The sequence below is a fragment of the Saccopteryx leptura genome, chromosome 1 (assembly GCF_036850995.1).
Source record: "Saccopteryx leptura isolate mSacLep1 chromosome 1, mSacLep1_pri_phased_curated, whole genome shotgun sequence".
Classification (NCBI taxonomy): Eukaryota; Metazoa; Chordata; class Mammalia; order Chiroptera; family Emballonuridae; genus Saccopteryx; species Saccopteryx leptura.
The window spans coordinates 13,110,704-13,126,712 of NC_089503.1; the positions used below are offsets into that span (position 1 = coordinate 13,110,704).

The 16,009-nt window shown below is 42.2% G+C and overlaps 1 protein-coding gene and 1 pseudogene across 1 annotated transcript; both read right to left on the minus strand.

Moving 5' to 3' along the window:
- Positions 1–452: 452 nt before the first annotated feature.
- Positions 453–13,804, minus strand: MS4A14 (membrane spanning 4-domains A14). Its single transcript, XM_066360014.1, has 6 exons — positions 13,667–13,804; positions 12,809–12,937; positions 8,559–8,609; positions 5,705–5,854; positions 2,714–2,812; positions 453–2,180 (listed from the first exon to the last, which is right to left on the minus strand). Exons 1-6 carry the CDS (start codon positions 13,802–13,804, stop codon positions 453–455), a joined length of 2,295 nt encoding a protein of 764 aa, XP_066216111.1.
- On the minus strand, positions 9,449–12,738 carry LOC136389654 (nucleoporin NDC1 pseudogene; annotated as a pseudogene).
- Positions 13,805–16,009: the final 2,205 nt, after the last annotated feature.

The window sequence follows — 16,009 nt, forward strand, 5'->3', positions numbered from 1 at the left end:
AACAGAGAAATGGTAGAATTGATTTTTTTTAGTTCTTGAGCCCTTAAAGAGCCTGCACAGACTCTTTCTGGTTAACATACTAAGCCCCTATGATATACAGAGGAGGTAGCAAGAAACATCAGCACCTTAGAAAGGTAGGATTGCTAAATATTAAGTTGTAAAATGAATTGCTGATCATGAATGGAAACACTAACACTGATGACCAAGAGTTTAAATGTGAATTATTCCTTTACCCCCATAAAGTTCTAAAACAGTGTTAACATTTGTTGTCATTTTATTTTATTTAAGGATTTAAGGACAAATCCTTTGAGTGTGCTGGATGCCCTTCATCTTCTGTTGCATAAGTAAAGTAGCAACAACATTTGAGAATATAGGTTGGAGGTGATTATATTGTATTCCCCTCATTTGGTTCCATAATTGGGAACAGTGTGTATTTGGGTAGATTCTGCAAGTTAGTCAGAGTCTTCAGATGGCTGTTGATCCTTTGGATAACATGTGGTTACAGTTGGATCTTCTCTGTATGAAGTGGAACTAATTGAAGTGTTTTGTTGCACATCTTGTTCTGAACCTACATTAGACAGATAATAGGAGGAAGATGCATCATATACTGAGCTTTGGCAGGAGGAATGATGAAAATCTGGCTTCATGTCTTCTGCTGACTGCAGGTCACTTCTGTTTTGGCATAGACTTTTCATGTCCGTTAGTTTGATGTCTTTTTTTGGTAAAGTGTCTATTTGCATATCTTCATTTTGGATACCTGTGGATCGAAGGTCTTTTTGCTTCTTGTTTTGATTCCGACTGTCTGAAAGTGGGACGTCTTCTAATTGCTGATCAAGGTGATGTGGAGGTATGGCATGCACAATTTGGGCTTCTTTGTTTAGAATTTTTTTCTTTAGGAATTCTTTGTCTAATAGATCTTGGGTTTGCCAGGCTTGGGGTTTCTGGATTTGAGATCGAAGATGTTGGTTTAGCTGCTCTGAGGACGGCTCCTCTTGTACCCACGGATCTTTAGTTTGTTGGTTTGGGATCTGTTCTTTGGGGGATTCTTCCTCTTTTCCCTGCTGGTCTTCATCTTGCTTATTTTGGTATTGTTGCTTTAGTGATTGCTTTTCTTGGGTCAACTGATTTTCATCTTTCTGATCTGAGAGTTGCTTAACTTTGACTTGTTTATCTATGGAGCGCTTCCTTGGGGATAACCAGCCTTTGATACGCTGGTCTAGGGATCTCTTCCTTGGGGATTTCTGGCCTTGAATTTGCAAGTCTAGTGATTTCCTCCTTGGGGATTGCAAGTTTTTGCTATGCTTTTCAAAGGAATGCCGCTTTAAGGATTTCTTGATTTTTTTCTCATATTTCCATTCTTGGCTCAGTAAATTGACTTCTGATTGAAGGTCTTGATATGATATTTGTGTAAATTGCTGGTCTTGAGGTTGAAGATCCAAGGATTGCTGTTTTAAGTGTTGTACATTAGGGGCCGGCATTGCATGTAATGGTTGGGTTTCAAATTGCATGACTTGTGCTGGCAGAACTTGTGCTTGGGGAAACATATCTTGCAATAGTTTATCTTGGGAATGTGTGTCTTGGTATGTCAACTCTTGGTCTATCAGGTCATGAGACTGTGTGACATTAGATGCTGGAGCTTCAGAAAGCAGAGTTTGTACTGACAGAGTTTGAGACAGCGAGTCAGAGGGTGGTAATTCTTGAAGAAGTTTTACAGAACGGGGTGGAATAATTTGGAATGGCAAGGCTTCAGCCTGCAGTGATTGGGTTTGCATTTTTGGGGATTGTTCAATAGCAAATAGTAGATCTTCACTATTTATTTGGTCAGTGTGTGTGACATCTTCTAAGGGCCTTTTCACTAATATGGAAGACAAAGGTTTCAGCTCATCCTTTTTCTCATGTTTTAAAGGGGGAGGCATATTTTTCTGTTGTTCATCTGACCCAGATAAAGAACATGTGTCGAAAACATAACTGCCTCTTTTCTCTGAACGATGGATGGTTAAAGGACTTTTTGAAGCTTTTAACTTGAAAAAAGTATAGCCTCCAAAGAAAACAGGTTGTATGTTTCTTCTTGAGTAATTACTGGAAGATTCTTCTTGAAGGTCAAATTGTATCACTGCATTGTGTTCTGGCATAGCTAGTTCACTCTTTTGGGTAACATCCAAAGGTGAGAAAAACACAATCTATAAAACAAAAGGGTGGGGAAACATTAATATAACAATCATCTTTGATTTTTTTCTTCTCGTATTCCCAAATTATTTTCATCTCTGCCTTAAAACGGTAGATAGAAAATAACAATTACATGAAGAACAAGAAAACAAATACCATTACTGCCTTTACCATGAACTCACTGATTTCCTTTTGGACAAGTCATTATCCTCTATTATCCTAAATATGAAAATGGGGAAATTTGATTAAGATAGTCTAGAAGTCTTCTCTTTATAATGTTATAAAGCTTCTAAGATAGTTTAAATTATCCAGTTGTTATTAATTTATTTATGATTGGTCACCTACTAGATGAACTAGATGCTGGAGGTCAAAGATAATTAGATGTGATATCTCAAAGAATGTAGCAGGCCTTCAATTTTAAGCTTGTACCTCCTTGAGACCTTTCTAAACTTAAAAGATTTAGTTCAGCATCTGAAAATATTGTTCAGTAGACATCACATCAGAATGGCCCAATGGGAATCTATTCTCATAACAACATTGGACATACCTCATTTGACTTGGTCCAACACTTGCTTCTAAAGGAGGCTATAGTCACAGAGATGCTGAGTTCTGCTATGCTGATTATCAATAAGACTGACAAAATTCCCTGCAAAAAAAAAAAAATGAGGATCAGTAAATGGCATTTGGGATGAATGCTAAAGACCACTTACACTGTATGATCAAGTAAAGCAAAACCCGTATTTTAGATCTGAAGCCATCGGTAATCAAACAATTTTCAGCCTATGTCTGCCTGCTAAGCAGGGGAAACAAACTACAATGCCCATAGGGACCAGGTGGTCATCTTAAATGAGGTAGGGAGATGGTGGAGAGTCAAAGTATTTCTTGGATTCATCCATTATACAGTTCCACGCAATAGTTACCATGTGATAATATGAGCCCTGGGATGCCTGGTCTTTTTTGTGTAGTAAGGAAGCCTGATATACATATTTTTAATGTGAAATTTTCCAGTTATTTATTTACTTGTGTAAACAGACTAGAACATATCTTCAGGGTGAATATAGTCCACAGATTGCCATTTTGCATATTATGCTTTAAGGTAACATTTAGATCAAGAAGCAGAGTAAAATAACTGGTATCCAAAAAACTTAGACCCTGGAGACAGAAAAACCTGGGTGCAACTGGGTTCAAGGTTACACGTAGCCTCAAACAAGACCCTGGGTCTATCTGAATCTTGATTTTTCTGAAACACATTCATACGCTTGGGTAGACCCCATTTGTCAGCAAACTAATAGGTATGAAGTGCTTACAGTAAATTTGCTGGCTTCAGCTGCTGAACAAGAGATACCTGATTTTGGCTGTTGTGAAACTTCTATTATAGGAAGCAAGGCAGACAGTATGAAATAATTAGGCCATTATTTACTTAACCAAATTGTGTTACATGCTCTGAAAAATTATTGTGAGTTGTGCATGACTATCATGGGAGATCTGACCAGGTCTGCACTGGGGAGGGTAGAGGTACAATCAGGAAGGACCACCTTTAAAAAGTGATGTTTAAACTGAAATTAAAGAATAAGGAAGAGTTAATTAAATAGGTGGAATAGGATAGTCACTCAGCTGGGGAACATTTGAAGCAAGAAAAAGTTGGTCTTATGGTTCTGAGTCAGTGAGTACTTGATACATTAAAGAACTTCAGAAAGTGGTAGGATCCTGATGAGGTGGTGGCACAGTGCATAGAGCATCAGCCTGAGATGCTAAGGACCCAGTTCAAACCCCCAGGTCACTGACTTGAGCACAGGCTCATCCGACTTAAATGCGGGCTCACTAGCTTGAGTGTGGGATTGCTGGCTTGAGCATGGAATCATAGACATGATGCCTTTGTCACTGGCTTGAGCAAGGGGTCACTGGCTCCGCTGGAGCTACCAGTCAAGGCACATATGAGAAAGCAATCAATGAACAACTAAGGTGCTGTAACTATGGGCTGATGCTTCTCATCTCTCTCCCTTCCTGTCTACTTGTCCCTGTCTATACCTCTCTCTCGCTTAAAAAAAAAAAGTAGTAGGAGAATGGAGGGATAAAGATAAAGACCTGGAATAACGTCAAGAAGGTAGGCAGGATAGGTTCTAGAGGGTCTTACAAGCCTTTTAAAATTAGGATCTTAATTCTGTGTTTAATAATGTCCTCAGATTTACCTTTTGAAGTGATGACTTTGGCTAAATTGTAGACAATGGATGGTCTTTGGAACAGAGGTCAGTCCAAGAAATGTCTAAAGCCCTTTTTCAGTTTATGACATGTGAGTTATAGCAAGGAATCATGGAGCTATACAAGGAAGGTCTCAGAATAAACTCTCTGTGATTCTGTACACAGGAACTAATCCTGTAGTACACAACTGTGTGGGGCAGGAAGTAGATGGCAAGGTTTCATTTACATGGAAATATAACCCTTTCAGTATATAATTTCTTCCTGGTTTATATTTATACTAAAGTAACACATAGTAGTAGCTTCCTGGCCACTCAGAAAAGAGTAAAGATTATAATGTCATATAATATTCTTGGTCTCATTAGGACAAGATTTTGTCCCTTATATTGATTTCTGGCTTTCCTTAGTAACCTTTTATGAGTCTAAGTCTAGAATTTATCTCAGAACATATGGGAACATCCTTAACTCACTTTAATGTATGACTGTGAGGATTAAATAAGATGTCATATTGAGTGACTGATAGCTCTTCTTCCTTTTCTTCTTCATTGGAAGGAGACAATTTCCCATTATTCCACTTTACTTCCATTCAAATGGGTCAAATTCATTGACATTCTAGGACCAAAGCCATCAAAATGTGGCTGGTAGACAGAGAGTGAAACCCCAGGATTTGCTTGGGGAACTAGAGGGAAAGGCCTGCTGGATTTATTAACATGTGTAAAAATAGTCTCATTGAGTATTTTTTAGATAAATACATAGTATGTGTACAATTATATTTCCTGGTAAAGATACATCTCATCTGCTTTAATGAATAAAATTCCTACATTTATATAAAATGATTTATCTTCTAAGATTATTAAAGTACTTTATTAAGTGTCTTAACCCCCCCCCCACTGTATTTTGTTTATAGTATTGAGTAAAATTTTTAGATCATTCTGTTCCTTACTAATGCTGAAAAGTTAAAATTTAATTCAATCCATGACAACCCTGATGGTAATAGCTAAAATCTATTGACTGTTTACACTGTACTGGGCAGTATTCTAATGTAAGGAATCCTCTCAACAACCCAGTGAGGTAGGTATTCTACTTTTCTTCAATTTCCACATGAGGACAACTGAGGCTCGGAGAAGACAAAATGGTAGGCCGAGGTTACAAGCTTACTAAGTGACAAAGTCAGGATTTCAAATCCAGACACTGCGGCTCACTCATCACAACTGGCTTCTCAACAGTCAGTTCAAATGCAAACGCAACATCAAGTATTGAAATCAAAATGAATGAATCGATGTATCGCAACTAGAGCTCTGATAAGATGACACAGATTCATCGTATGAACAAGAGCACTTACATTGAAAAGGATTCTGCCTATAACACATATTCCCTCGAAGGACGGCAGCTGGCAATACTGGTCCTGATGTTGAAAGCTAATAAGGGTCAATGTGATCCCAGCCACCGCAGCCAAGGAACTGATCACATTCATGGTTGTGACACCTTGCCCCTGGAAAAGTGTTTAAGATATAATAAAATAAATTAAAAGCCAAGCCAAAGCAAAAATACCTTCTAAGAGATTCTTGGTGCATTTATCTTTCCAGATGCCCCTTTCAGGATGAACTGCTCCCTCATCCGTATGCTTGAAAGCTTTGATAGATTACATTTCGATTCGTCCGAGTCAGAAGACAAACCGTTTTAGAGTGAGCCAGAAAACCAAGAAAGAGAACGGGTACAGAAGGGTGCGTGGTGGTTCATGCTTAAGAAAATGTTCATTTTATCTTGGGACACCACCTTTCACAAATCAATAAGCAAAATAGGGTTTTAGAAAGTCTCTTAGCTTTATAGTCAGACTTGCTTTTGAGTCCTAGTGAACTAGGCCCTCATACAAGATAGGGAATCTCTGGGAACCTCAATTGCTACTTTTAAAAATGAGAGTGTTCACCTAATTTTAGGGCAGTATCCATTTATTCATCTATTTGAATAAATATCTGACTAGGTGTCAGATACAGCATTTGGATCCTGGGACACAAAGATAAATAGGGCAGACAAAGGTCCCGCCTTCTTGTGGCTTTACCATTCCCCAGGGGGGTTCAACCAGCCCACCAAATCACTGGCACAATTTACAGATGATAGCAAATTTGGACTGGGATTTAAAGATTTCCTTTCTTGATTTTAGTGCTCCATTGTGGAAGGTGGACGTTTGTATTTCCCCATCAAATTGCCTTTACTCATCCCCCCCCCTTTTTTTGGTATATATGTCTGAATTCCTTCGCGGAAAGGGGAGTATCTTCTGCATGCCTACCCTCAGCAACGCTATTGACCTTTAAAGGAAAAACAAAGAAAAACCTCCTATCTCCATTTGGCAGGCGTTTACTATACTGTGATGTAATGGGAATGCCGTGGGAAAGCAGTGATGCATGGGCACAGCCTGTCCCGTCCAGGCCAGGAGCAGTCTGTGTCTTAGTATGGCAGGACTAGGAAGTTGCCCTATGCCTTAATGTTCACTCCAAACACAGGTCCTTACTCCAAGCAGGCATCTCGGTAGAAACCGCTCAGGGGCAGTTGGATGGGCCAGCTCTCTCAGTCCTCAGTTCTTTGCTCTTTCAAGGCTAAGCTTGGGCTCCCGGGGGATGTTGAATGGACTAGAGTCTTGAAAGCAGCACTCTCTCGTGTGTCTTGTGCTTCACAGTTTCCAAATCTCATGCCCAGCCTTAGTCTCATCTAATCCTCATTACAGTTTTGTGGTGCAGGCCAATCACTTGTTATCCCCACACCGGCCAACAAACCGGGCTCCTGGATCAAGTGATTGCAAACAATCCCGCAGTTTGGCAGAAGAGCTGGGTGGCAAGCCCGAACTTCTGATGCCCGGTTTAATTTTTCTGCCCTCTTGACATCCTGCCTGCCTGCACCTGCCAAGCTCTCAGTGAGTCAAGGGTAGTTCATCTTATCCTTAGGATAGTCCTTAGATCAGAAAGGGAGTCAGTGCAGAAAAGTACAGCATCTGGGGCTTCATCTCCATTGTCTCGATTTATGTTCACAGGTGGAGAGGGACTGGGGCATTCATCCCCTACTGGAGTTTTAGAGTTTTCTATGGCTTGCAGCTACTTATGGAGGGAATTTGGCAGAGGGCCATAGAAACAGATTTAAAATGGGTTTGAGAGAAGGCCCACATCTCCAGGGCCTTAAAAAAAATTAAACTGGTTAGAAGGGAATACATTTCAGTATCATCATGCCTTTTATATGTAATATCTTATGAAATGCTCAGAATCACCCATTGAAGTAGGTGTTTTTTCCCTTCGAGTTGATGCAGCAAAGAGCGGTCACGTTGATTCAGTCCTAGAATGATCAGGCATCAGTGCCGTGACTCCTCCCTCCAGGGCGTGGCCAGGCCCCAAGGAAAAGCCTCCGCTGTTACTGGCGGTGCTGGAGGAGGGGCTGCCGGGGTCCTGAGGCTGCTGGTGGCGAGAGCAGGGCTTCTCAGCCTCCGCACTATGGACATTTGGGGCCGGATCATTTTTTGTCATTGGTTTGGGGACTGTCCTTTACATTTTAGGATGTTTAGAAATCTTCCCGGAGTGTCTAACCACTAGATGTCAGTAGTGCTCCCCTCTCCTGTTGTGACAGCTCGGAATGTGCTGGGACCTTGTCAAAGGGGGCAGGTGTGTGGAGTTGGGGCGGGGGCTGCAAGCTTGCTCCTGATTAAGAACCACTGAGGTAGAGCAGTGATTTTCAACATGTTTTTAATCTCATAGAGCACATAAACTACTAACATTCTGCAGCACACCAAAAAATATATTTTTTGCCAATTTGGAAAAAAAAAGGTATAATTTTGACTCATTCACACTGGACAGCTATTGTTGTGTGGATTGTTCTCATTTTTTTTTTATTTGAAAGGTTAGTGCTCCTGACTAAATAGGTGTCGCATGTTTAAAAACTTCTTGGGGCACGAAGGTTGAACCCTGCTGAGTTAGAGGAATGGAGGAGGGTTTTTGAGAAGCCACTCTTTCAGTTTAGTTGACGAGGGAAATGGGAACGGTGGAAGGACACAGGGCTCAGGGGGACACTGACAAACAGGAATGACTTGAACTGTAAATTTGACATGTAAAGATTTTTTTCTGGGAGATTCTAGATTACTCGAGTCTTTATACACAAAGATGAGATAAAGCAAGTAGAAGATATTAAATGACACAGAAGTCACGAAAGTGACTTACCAGACATTTTTCTTTCTTGTTGAGTCCTGTGAGAGATCCTGTAACCATAAACTTTTAAGAGGAAAAGAAACAAACGTTAACAAGCGAGGGATTTGACCACCTTACAATAGAATTTCCTTCCTAGGCTGCACTGTGATTGATCTACATGCGTGTGGTCCTCCTGAGCCTCCGACTCGCTCCGCCTGAGCGTCGGCGGAGGAGGGCGGCACTGGGGTAAGAAACACCGTGCTGGCTGCGCTCAGCGCAGACCGAGACCTCTCTGCCAGGGTCAGCTGGCAGAGGCAGTCCCTCTTTAATGTCCAAAGGATGCCACTCAGATGTTTGGCCCAGCTGGGCTCCAATAAGGAGACCTTCTCAGGGCAGAACTCTCAGAGGGCTGCTGATACGGGGGTTGGGATCTAGTGTAATGATCTCAGCCACATTGTTTTTTTCATTTTTGAAATTGCATATAGATTTTTATTATCCCCCCCACACACAATAAGCCATTTCCAGTTATTCTGTTGAGAATTTCTTTCCATGATTTTTCCCATTAAAGTTTAGTTTTCAAAGCAACCACCATGACAAGGGAAGCATCTAATTAGTTCATTTTCTTCTCATCCAAGACTGCTAAACATTTCCTGTCCCATCTGTACTTGTATCAGCAGTATAATAAATAGTTTATATTAGTTAACTATTTTTTTTATTTATTCATTTTTTTTTTTTAGAGAGGAGAGGGAGAGACAGAGGGAGAGAGAGAGAGGAGAGACAGAAAGAGAGAAGGGGGGGAGGAGCTGGAAGCATCAACTCCCATATGTGCCTTGACCAGACAAGCCCAGGGTTTCGAACCGGCGACCTCAGCATTTCCAGGTCGACGCTTTATCCACTGTGCCACCACAGGTCAGGCTATTTAACTATTTTTTGAACTCCAAGAACTGTTGAAGTCTTTTCTGATATTCTGAAGATGCATGCACAGCATTCAGATGGTCACCAAATGTAGTGGTCATTCAATAAATGGCAGATTTTAGTGATGCTCTAAATGCAAATCTGAATGTTTTATAATAATAAGTGTCCATAAAAGCCTGACCAGGTGGTGATGCAGTGGATAGAGCATCAACCTGGGATGCAGAGGACTCAGGTTCAAAACGCCGAGGTCGCTGGCTTGAGTGCAGGGTCGCTAGCATGAAGCCCAAGGTCACTGGATTGAGCAAGCGGTCACTCACTCTGCTGTAGCCCCCCAGTCAAGGCACATATGGGAAAGCAATCAATGAACAACTAAGGTGCTGCAACAAATCGATGCTTCTCATCTCTCTCCCTTCCTGTCTGTCTGTCCCTATCTGTCCCTCTCTCTGCTTCATTATCTCTCTCTCTCTTGCTAAAAAAATAAATAAGTGTACACAAGGATTCCTGAAATACAAGGTAGTTTACTGGAAACATGAGGTAACTTGAAGTACTTGTCAACTGCCTCTTGCAGTGTCAACAAAGTAGTAAGAATTGCTGGTAGTGTAGTCTGAACAACTCCAAATCTATCTTCTGTAAATGAGGCTGCTACTAAATGGGACAGACCTTCCCAATATGCATTTGCATATCTGAAAAAAAAAACCCAGCCTGAATGGAAGCCTCTGGGTGCTTATCGGGAAACAAAAAACAGAACAAAAAACATTTTATTGACACCCTTTTGACAAGAAATTCCTATTCTGTTTACATTTACTCTGAATCCATGAAAAAATCACGCAGTGCTGTCTCATTGTCTTGCCCTCAGCACTAATAGTACATGGAAGATTAGAAAATTCATTCATTGGCTGATCAGAAGCAGAAGTCTATAATATTGGCCCTTTTTTTTTATTAGCTGAGATCTTTGAGGTGGCCCATGGCAGGCGTTAACATCAAATATTCCAGCCATTCGATTCATTACACTAGAGCCGAACGGGGACCCAAGGGGACTTGCAATAGCAAGTGCAGGTAATTTTGAGGGAAATCAGGAATGTCTTAACTAATGGTGACAGTGAAGACCAAGGCATTCGGCAAATTTGGGGGGGGGGCTGAAAAAGTAGTTTCTCTTGGAAAATTTAATTTCTTAGATTCTGCTGGGGACGATGAAGACATTACTCTCCCATTCATAGCAGCATGGCTTCTTGGTAGAAAGCCAGTTTCTGTGTCATATTTAAAAGATTCAAACCCTCCCCTGAAATGGTTGTCTAATGGTGGCATGTCCACCTGGCTGGCTGTGACTACAGCCTTCACGCCTTCCCGAAGGAGACTACTGAGAAAGCAACATCAGGTCTCATGATGGGGTGCAGGTTGCTTTTTAAAATTTGGGGAAAGCATTTGTCTGACTCCTCTGCAAATGGTGGTTGACAAAGGGACAGGTGAGCGTCTGTGATCTAAGTGTTGAAGGGTATCCATGAGCTGCACCAAGTCACCAGCAGGAAGGCTGCACAAAACCAGACACGGTAGAGTAGTAAGAGGTTAAAGAGGCCACTCGCAGTATCAAGAGGCCTGTGAAATTACTCATCTCTCTAGCAGTGCTAATCCATGCTTTGGAAATATGGCCAAGAAAATAATACACAATGCAGAAATTTCTAATCAGGAAAGGTGATTCCACAACTGTGCTCAACCAGTAAGCACAAAGATCTCCTAAAGCCCAAGAACTTATATTGTTGTCTGATGGGAAATGAATGATCATCCTGTTAATAAAATACAGGAGACTCACTATAGTCCATAAATGCCCCAGCCAGTAGTGGGGGGAAAGGTGATATTCATTTAAGTAGCTCTCATACCAGTGCAGGAAACCACAAGAAAGTGATATCGATCCTTGGTTATCTCTGCAGCACTCCAAGCACGATCATTCCCATTGAGATGTGAATAAATGAGTGTGTGAACTGCTGAAGGTGATTGGTTTTCCCTATCAGTGCTGGTCTGGAGCAGGGAATGGAAGGCTCAACTGCATAAAACTCCACATTGAGAATACTTATTATTACCACTGACAGCAGCAGGAGGTAAAAAGTTACAGTGGAACTATTCAGATCACCGAGAGAATCAGACAGCCACTGTGTAGGATGAAATAAACCAGTGCTGCTGAAGACTATAAATACTGGCCCTGGCTGGTTTGCTCAGTGGTAGAGCATCGGCCTGGCATATGGATGTTCCATCTGCTTCTCCATCTCTCCCTCTCTCACTTCTCTCTCTCTCCTTCTCTCTCTCTCTCTGTCTTCTCTTCCCCCACACCCTCCTGCAGCCATGGCTCAAATGGTTTGAACAAGTTGGCCTCAGGTGCTGAAGATGGCTCCAAGGTTTTGCCTCAGGCACTAAAAATAGCTCAGTTGCCAAGCAGTGGAGGAGCAATTCCAGATGGGCAGAGCATTGCTCGGTAAGGAGCTTGGTGGGTGCAAGTGGGAGTCTGTCTCTCTGCCTCCCCACCTCTCACTTAATAAAAAAAAAAGAAAAATTATATTCAATATTATATTATTTATATTTAGAGATGAAAACTCTACTAATTATCTTTGAAATTCAGATTACAGAAAAGGCATGGGATATTTGTGTTCCTCTAAAGAGAGCAGGGATTTTAACAGAGACAATAGTCCCATTTATTTTTCATTCCATCCATTTGTTCACTGAATGATTTATTCATTCTTGCCTACTGTGCATTTGCATGAGTCTAGGTCCTGAGAATGTAACAACAACTAAGACAATAATCTTGTCCTCTTGGAGTGCATGTTTTAGTGGGGGAAATTGTAGTAAGTCTACCCTTAAATATTGTGACGTGAGAATAGAAACCAAGGCTGTGGAGATTGGACGGAAGTAGCACTAGACTCAGAGTTTTATTTAGGCTCCATAACTGACTAGATGAGCGACTCTGATAAAATTGTCTTTTGGAATAACAAGGGGATTGAACCATAATAATCATCTTAAAATTTTCCTAAAGCTATGAGAGCCTGTGATTCTGTGAGTGCTAGCTAGATATGCTTAAATTATTAACTCCTCTCAAACTCAGTTTCCTTGGTAGCAAAAGGAAAAGCAGAATATTTTCCCATCTCATCTCGCAGACTAGTAGAAAGGAGCCAATGCCTCACTCTCCACACATGTCTACAAAAACACTGCACATTAAAGAGTAGTTATTACTGTGCTGATGGTAGTGCAGTGACAAAATGGAGTCACCTCTCTCATCGTGGAAGGGACTGGTCTCCCTGAGGACCATATTCATTATCCCAGGACTTGAGGCAGCACAGATTGGTCTCTGTAGTAATTTCTCTGAATCTCCTGACAGTACTCACAATAAATGCTCCCCAGAATGGATATCCTGTGTAGAAAACAAGTGGAAATCTTTGGGAGAAAATGAAGTAATTAAATGCAAATATACTCCCAACACTCACGATGATCAAGGCAAGCAGGATTTGGAGAGTCTGTGAGGAGAGAAATGGGTACATGAGGTCACAAGGGTGCCAGTGTCTTTGGACTGGGTCACCCAGGTCACTTGGGCTTCTTTCTAAGCTTCGGTCATCCTTCCCTCTGTCTGAATGCCTTTCTCTTTCCACTGACCAACCACTCTCAGATTTTCAGGAGGCCCATTGTCTCTCTCCTCATTGTGCTTGCCTGGGTCCTTCAGGTTCAAATCCTTTACTGTCATCCATCAGTACCTGCTATACTCCTCGGTGTTACTAATTTATCTTGTGTCAGACAAATTTGAGTAGATGTCTGACTCTACCCGTAGACTTTACACTTCCTGAGGACAGAGACTACAAACGATTCACTTGACTATTCGCCCTTCAGTAGCACCAGCACACTGTTGCTATCCACATTTACTGGATGCTTTGGGGATTGTGGCTCAGCCCCGCTCACTGAAAGTTTATGATGTTGGCTGATGCAGAGCAGAGAAGCTGGAGTGAGGTTGTCTCATCTCTTCAGGCAACGGCCTGACTAGAGCGGAGAGTAACCTAGTGGGCTTATCTGTACAAGCAAATGCCTTTAAAGTATTTACGATTAACCAAGGAGGATTCACTATAGTTGAAAGATGGGGGCACAATGGGGGGAGGGAGTCCACTCCCTTCCTGAAAAGCATCTCTGCAGACATACATGGAGAAATCACTTCTTTTCCCCAGTCCCAGAGGACCCATGGGTGGGGGAAGACTCACCCCCAGGACTCTTGGCTCTCCCTTGAGGAAATCGAGCAGAGAACTGTGCGGTCCATAGGGAAACGCAGTCAATACAGTTTCATTTGGTGGTACAGTGATGACATGGGTCGATCTTTTGACCTCGGATGATGACACCATGATTCAATGGCAAAACTCTATTAAAAGAATGAGTGAGTGAACATTGCAGCCACAATCATGGTCCTCCCTCCATCTCATAGTGATTACTCTGCTCAGTACTATAGAACCACAGAATCACAGTCATTGAGTCATAGAGTCTTAGAATTCTAGAGCACGTCCAGCTCCCTATCTTCCTGGTGAAGAGTCCAGTTACCCAGAAGACTTACTTCCCTGTCAGTATGTAACGGAACTAAGATGTATAGCATATCCACTATGCTCTGAGCATTGCAGAAGCTGTTTTAACATGTATTAAATTTCTTAAAACAATTCTACAGTGCTGAAACTGAGGTATAGAAAGGGTACATCCCCAAGGTCACAAACAAAGGGACAAGGAGAGGAGTCAAACTTCATTTGTCTGTCTCCAAAATCTGTGCCATTTCTATTAACCATGCTTCCGTCGTCTTCTGGAAGGAGGTTCCCCGCATAGTTAATGAATTGTCTCGTGTATTGTTTAACTGTATTCCTCTGTAGTATAAAAATCAATCATGAAGAAGGTATAGGCCTAGATGTAGTTGCCACTTTAGTAGAGCTCATTTTAGCTCGCAGAAAGACCAGTAAAACGAATTCTACTCCAGGCCTTCCTGGTTTAAATTGTACAGATACAATTAAGACAATACAAGCCTGACCAGGCGGTGGCACAGTGGATAGAGCTTCGGACTGAGATGTGGAAGGACCCAGGTTCGAGACTCCGAGGTCGCCAGTTTGAGCGCAGGCTCATCTGGCTTGAGCAAAAAATAAAAAAGCTTGGACCCAAGGTTGCTGGCTTGAGCAGGGGGTTACTCGGTCTCCTGAAGGCCCGCGGTCAAGGCACATATGAGAAAGCAATCCATGAACAACTAAGATGTCGCAACAAAAAACTGATGATTGATGCTTCTCATCTCTCTCCGTTCCTGTCTGTCCTTATCTGTCCCTCTCTAACTCTCTATCTCTGTCCCTGTAAAAAACAAAACAAAACAAAAAAACAATACAAAGTGTCTCTTTGAATTTTTCTTTCTACATTAATCCTCCATTTGTTATGATTTTAAATTACTAAATCATAAAGGCAAAATGATTTTAGAAAATCAAAAAATATATACACAAATATCATCTTGAGGCCCTGGCCGGTTGGCTCAGTGGTAGAGCGTCGGCCTGGCGTGCAGAAGTCCCAGGTTCGATTCCGGGCCAAGGCACACAGGAGAAGCGCCCATCTGCTTCTCCACCCCTTCCCCTCTCCTTCCTCTCTGTCTCTCTCTTCCCCTCCCGCAGCCGAGGCTCCATTGGAGCAAAGATGGCCGGGGCGCTGGGGATGGCTCCTTGGCCTCTGCCCCAGGCGCTAGAGTGGCTCTGGTCACAACAGAACGACACCCCGGAGGGCAGAGCATCGCCCCCTGGTGGGCAGAGCGTCGCCCCTGGTGGGCGTGCCGGGTGGATCCCGGTCGGGCGCATGCGGGAGTCTGTCTGACTGTCTCTCCCCGTTTCCAGCTTCAGAGAAATCCAAAAAAAAAAAAAAAAAAAATCATCTTGAATATTTTCTAGTTTGTGGCAACCGTGCACAGCAGTGTTCCTCACCTCAGCACTGCTGGAGAGGCAGTGGGGAGTGGGGAGTGGGGAGTGGGGGCGGGGGGGGGGGGGGAAGGCTTGACAATACTTTGCTGTGGGGAACCCTGTGCATTGAAGGATGTTTGGCGGCAGCATCTCTGGCCTCATTAGATACTAGCAGCACATCGCCAATTGTGACAATCAAAATTGTCTACCAAATTTACTCCCTGGGGGTGGATGGGTGGGGGTTGACAAAATCATTCCAAGTTGAGGTATAGAAATAATCGCAGTTTTTTTTGTAGAATGCCTCCTTGTATTTCACATCCAAACATCAGAGAAGGTATGTATTTCTCAACCCAACATTTTTCTGCCAATGTTTATTCAGGTAAATTTTAATTTCTGTGCCTAAAGTGCAATGCAACATTAAGATAAAAAAGTGTGGGACAAGTCAATATTTAAATTGTAAGCAGAACTGATAGACCCTCAGAATCACTGGGAATTTTGAAAGGCCTGCTGTACAGTAAAAGGGAAGTGCACCCCCTGGTGGTGCTGACTCCAGCTGCAGTCACAAACTGCAGACAAAGCATCTGTTTGCAAGGATTGTGATTATTTGGTGAGCAAGCAATTGCAATATTTTAAGACTTTTAG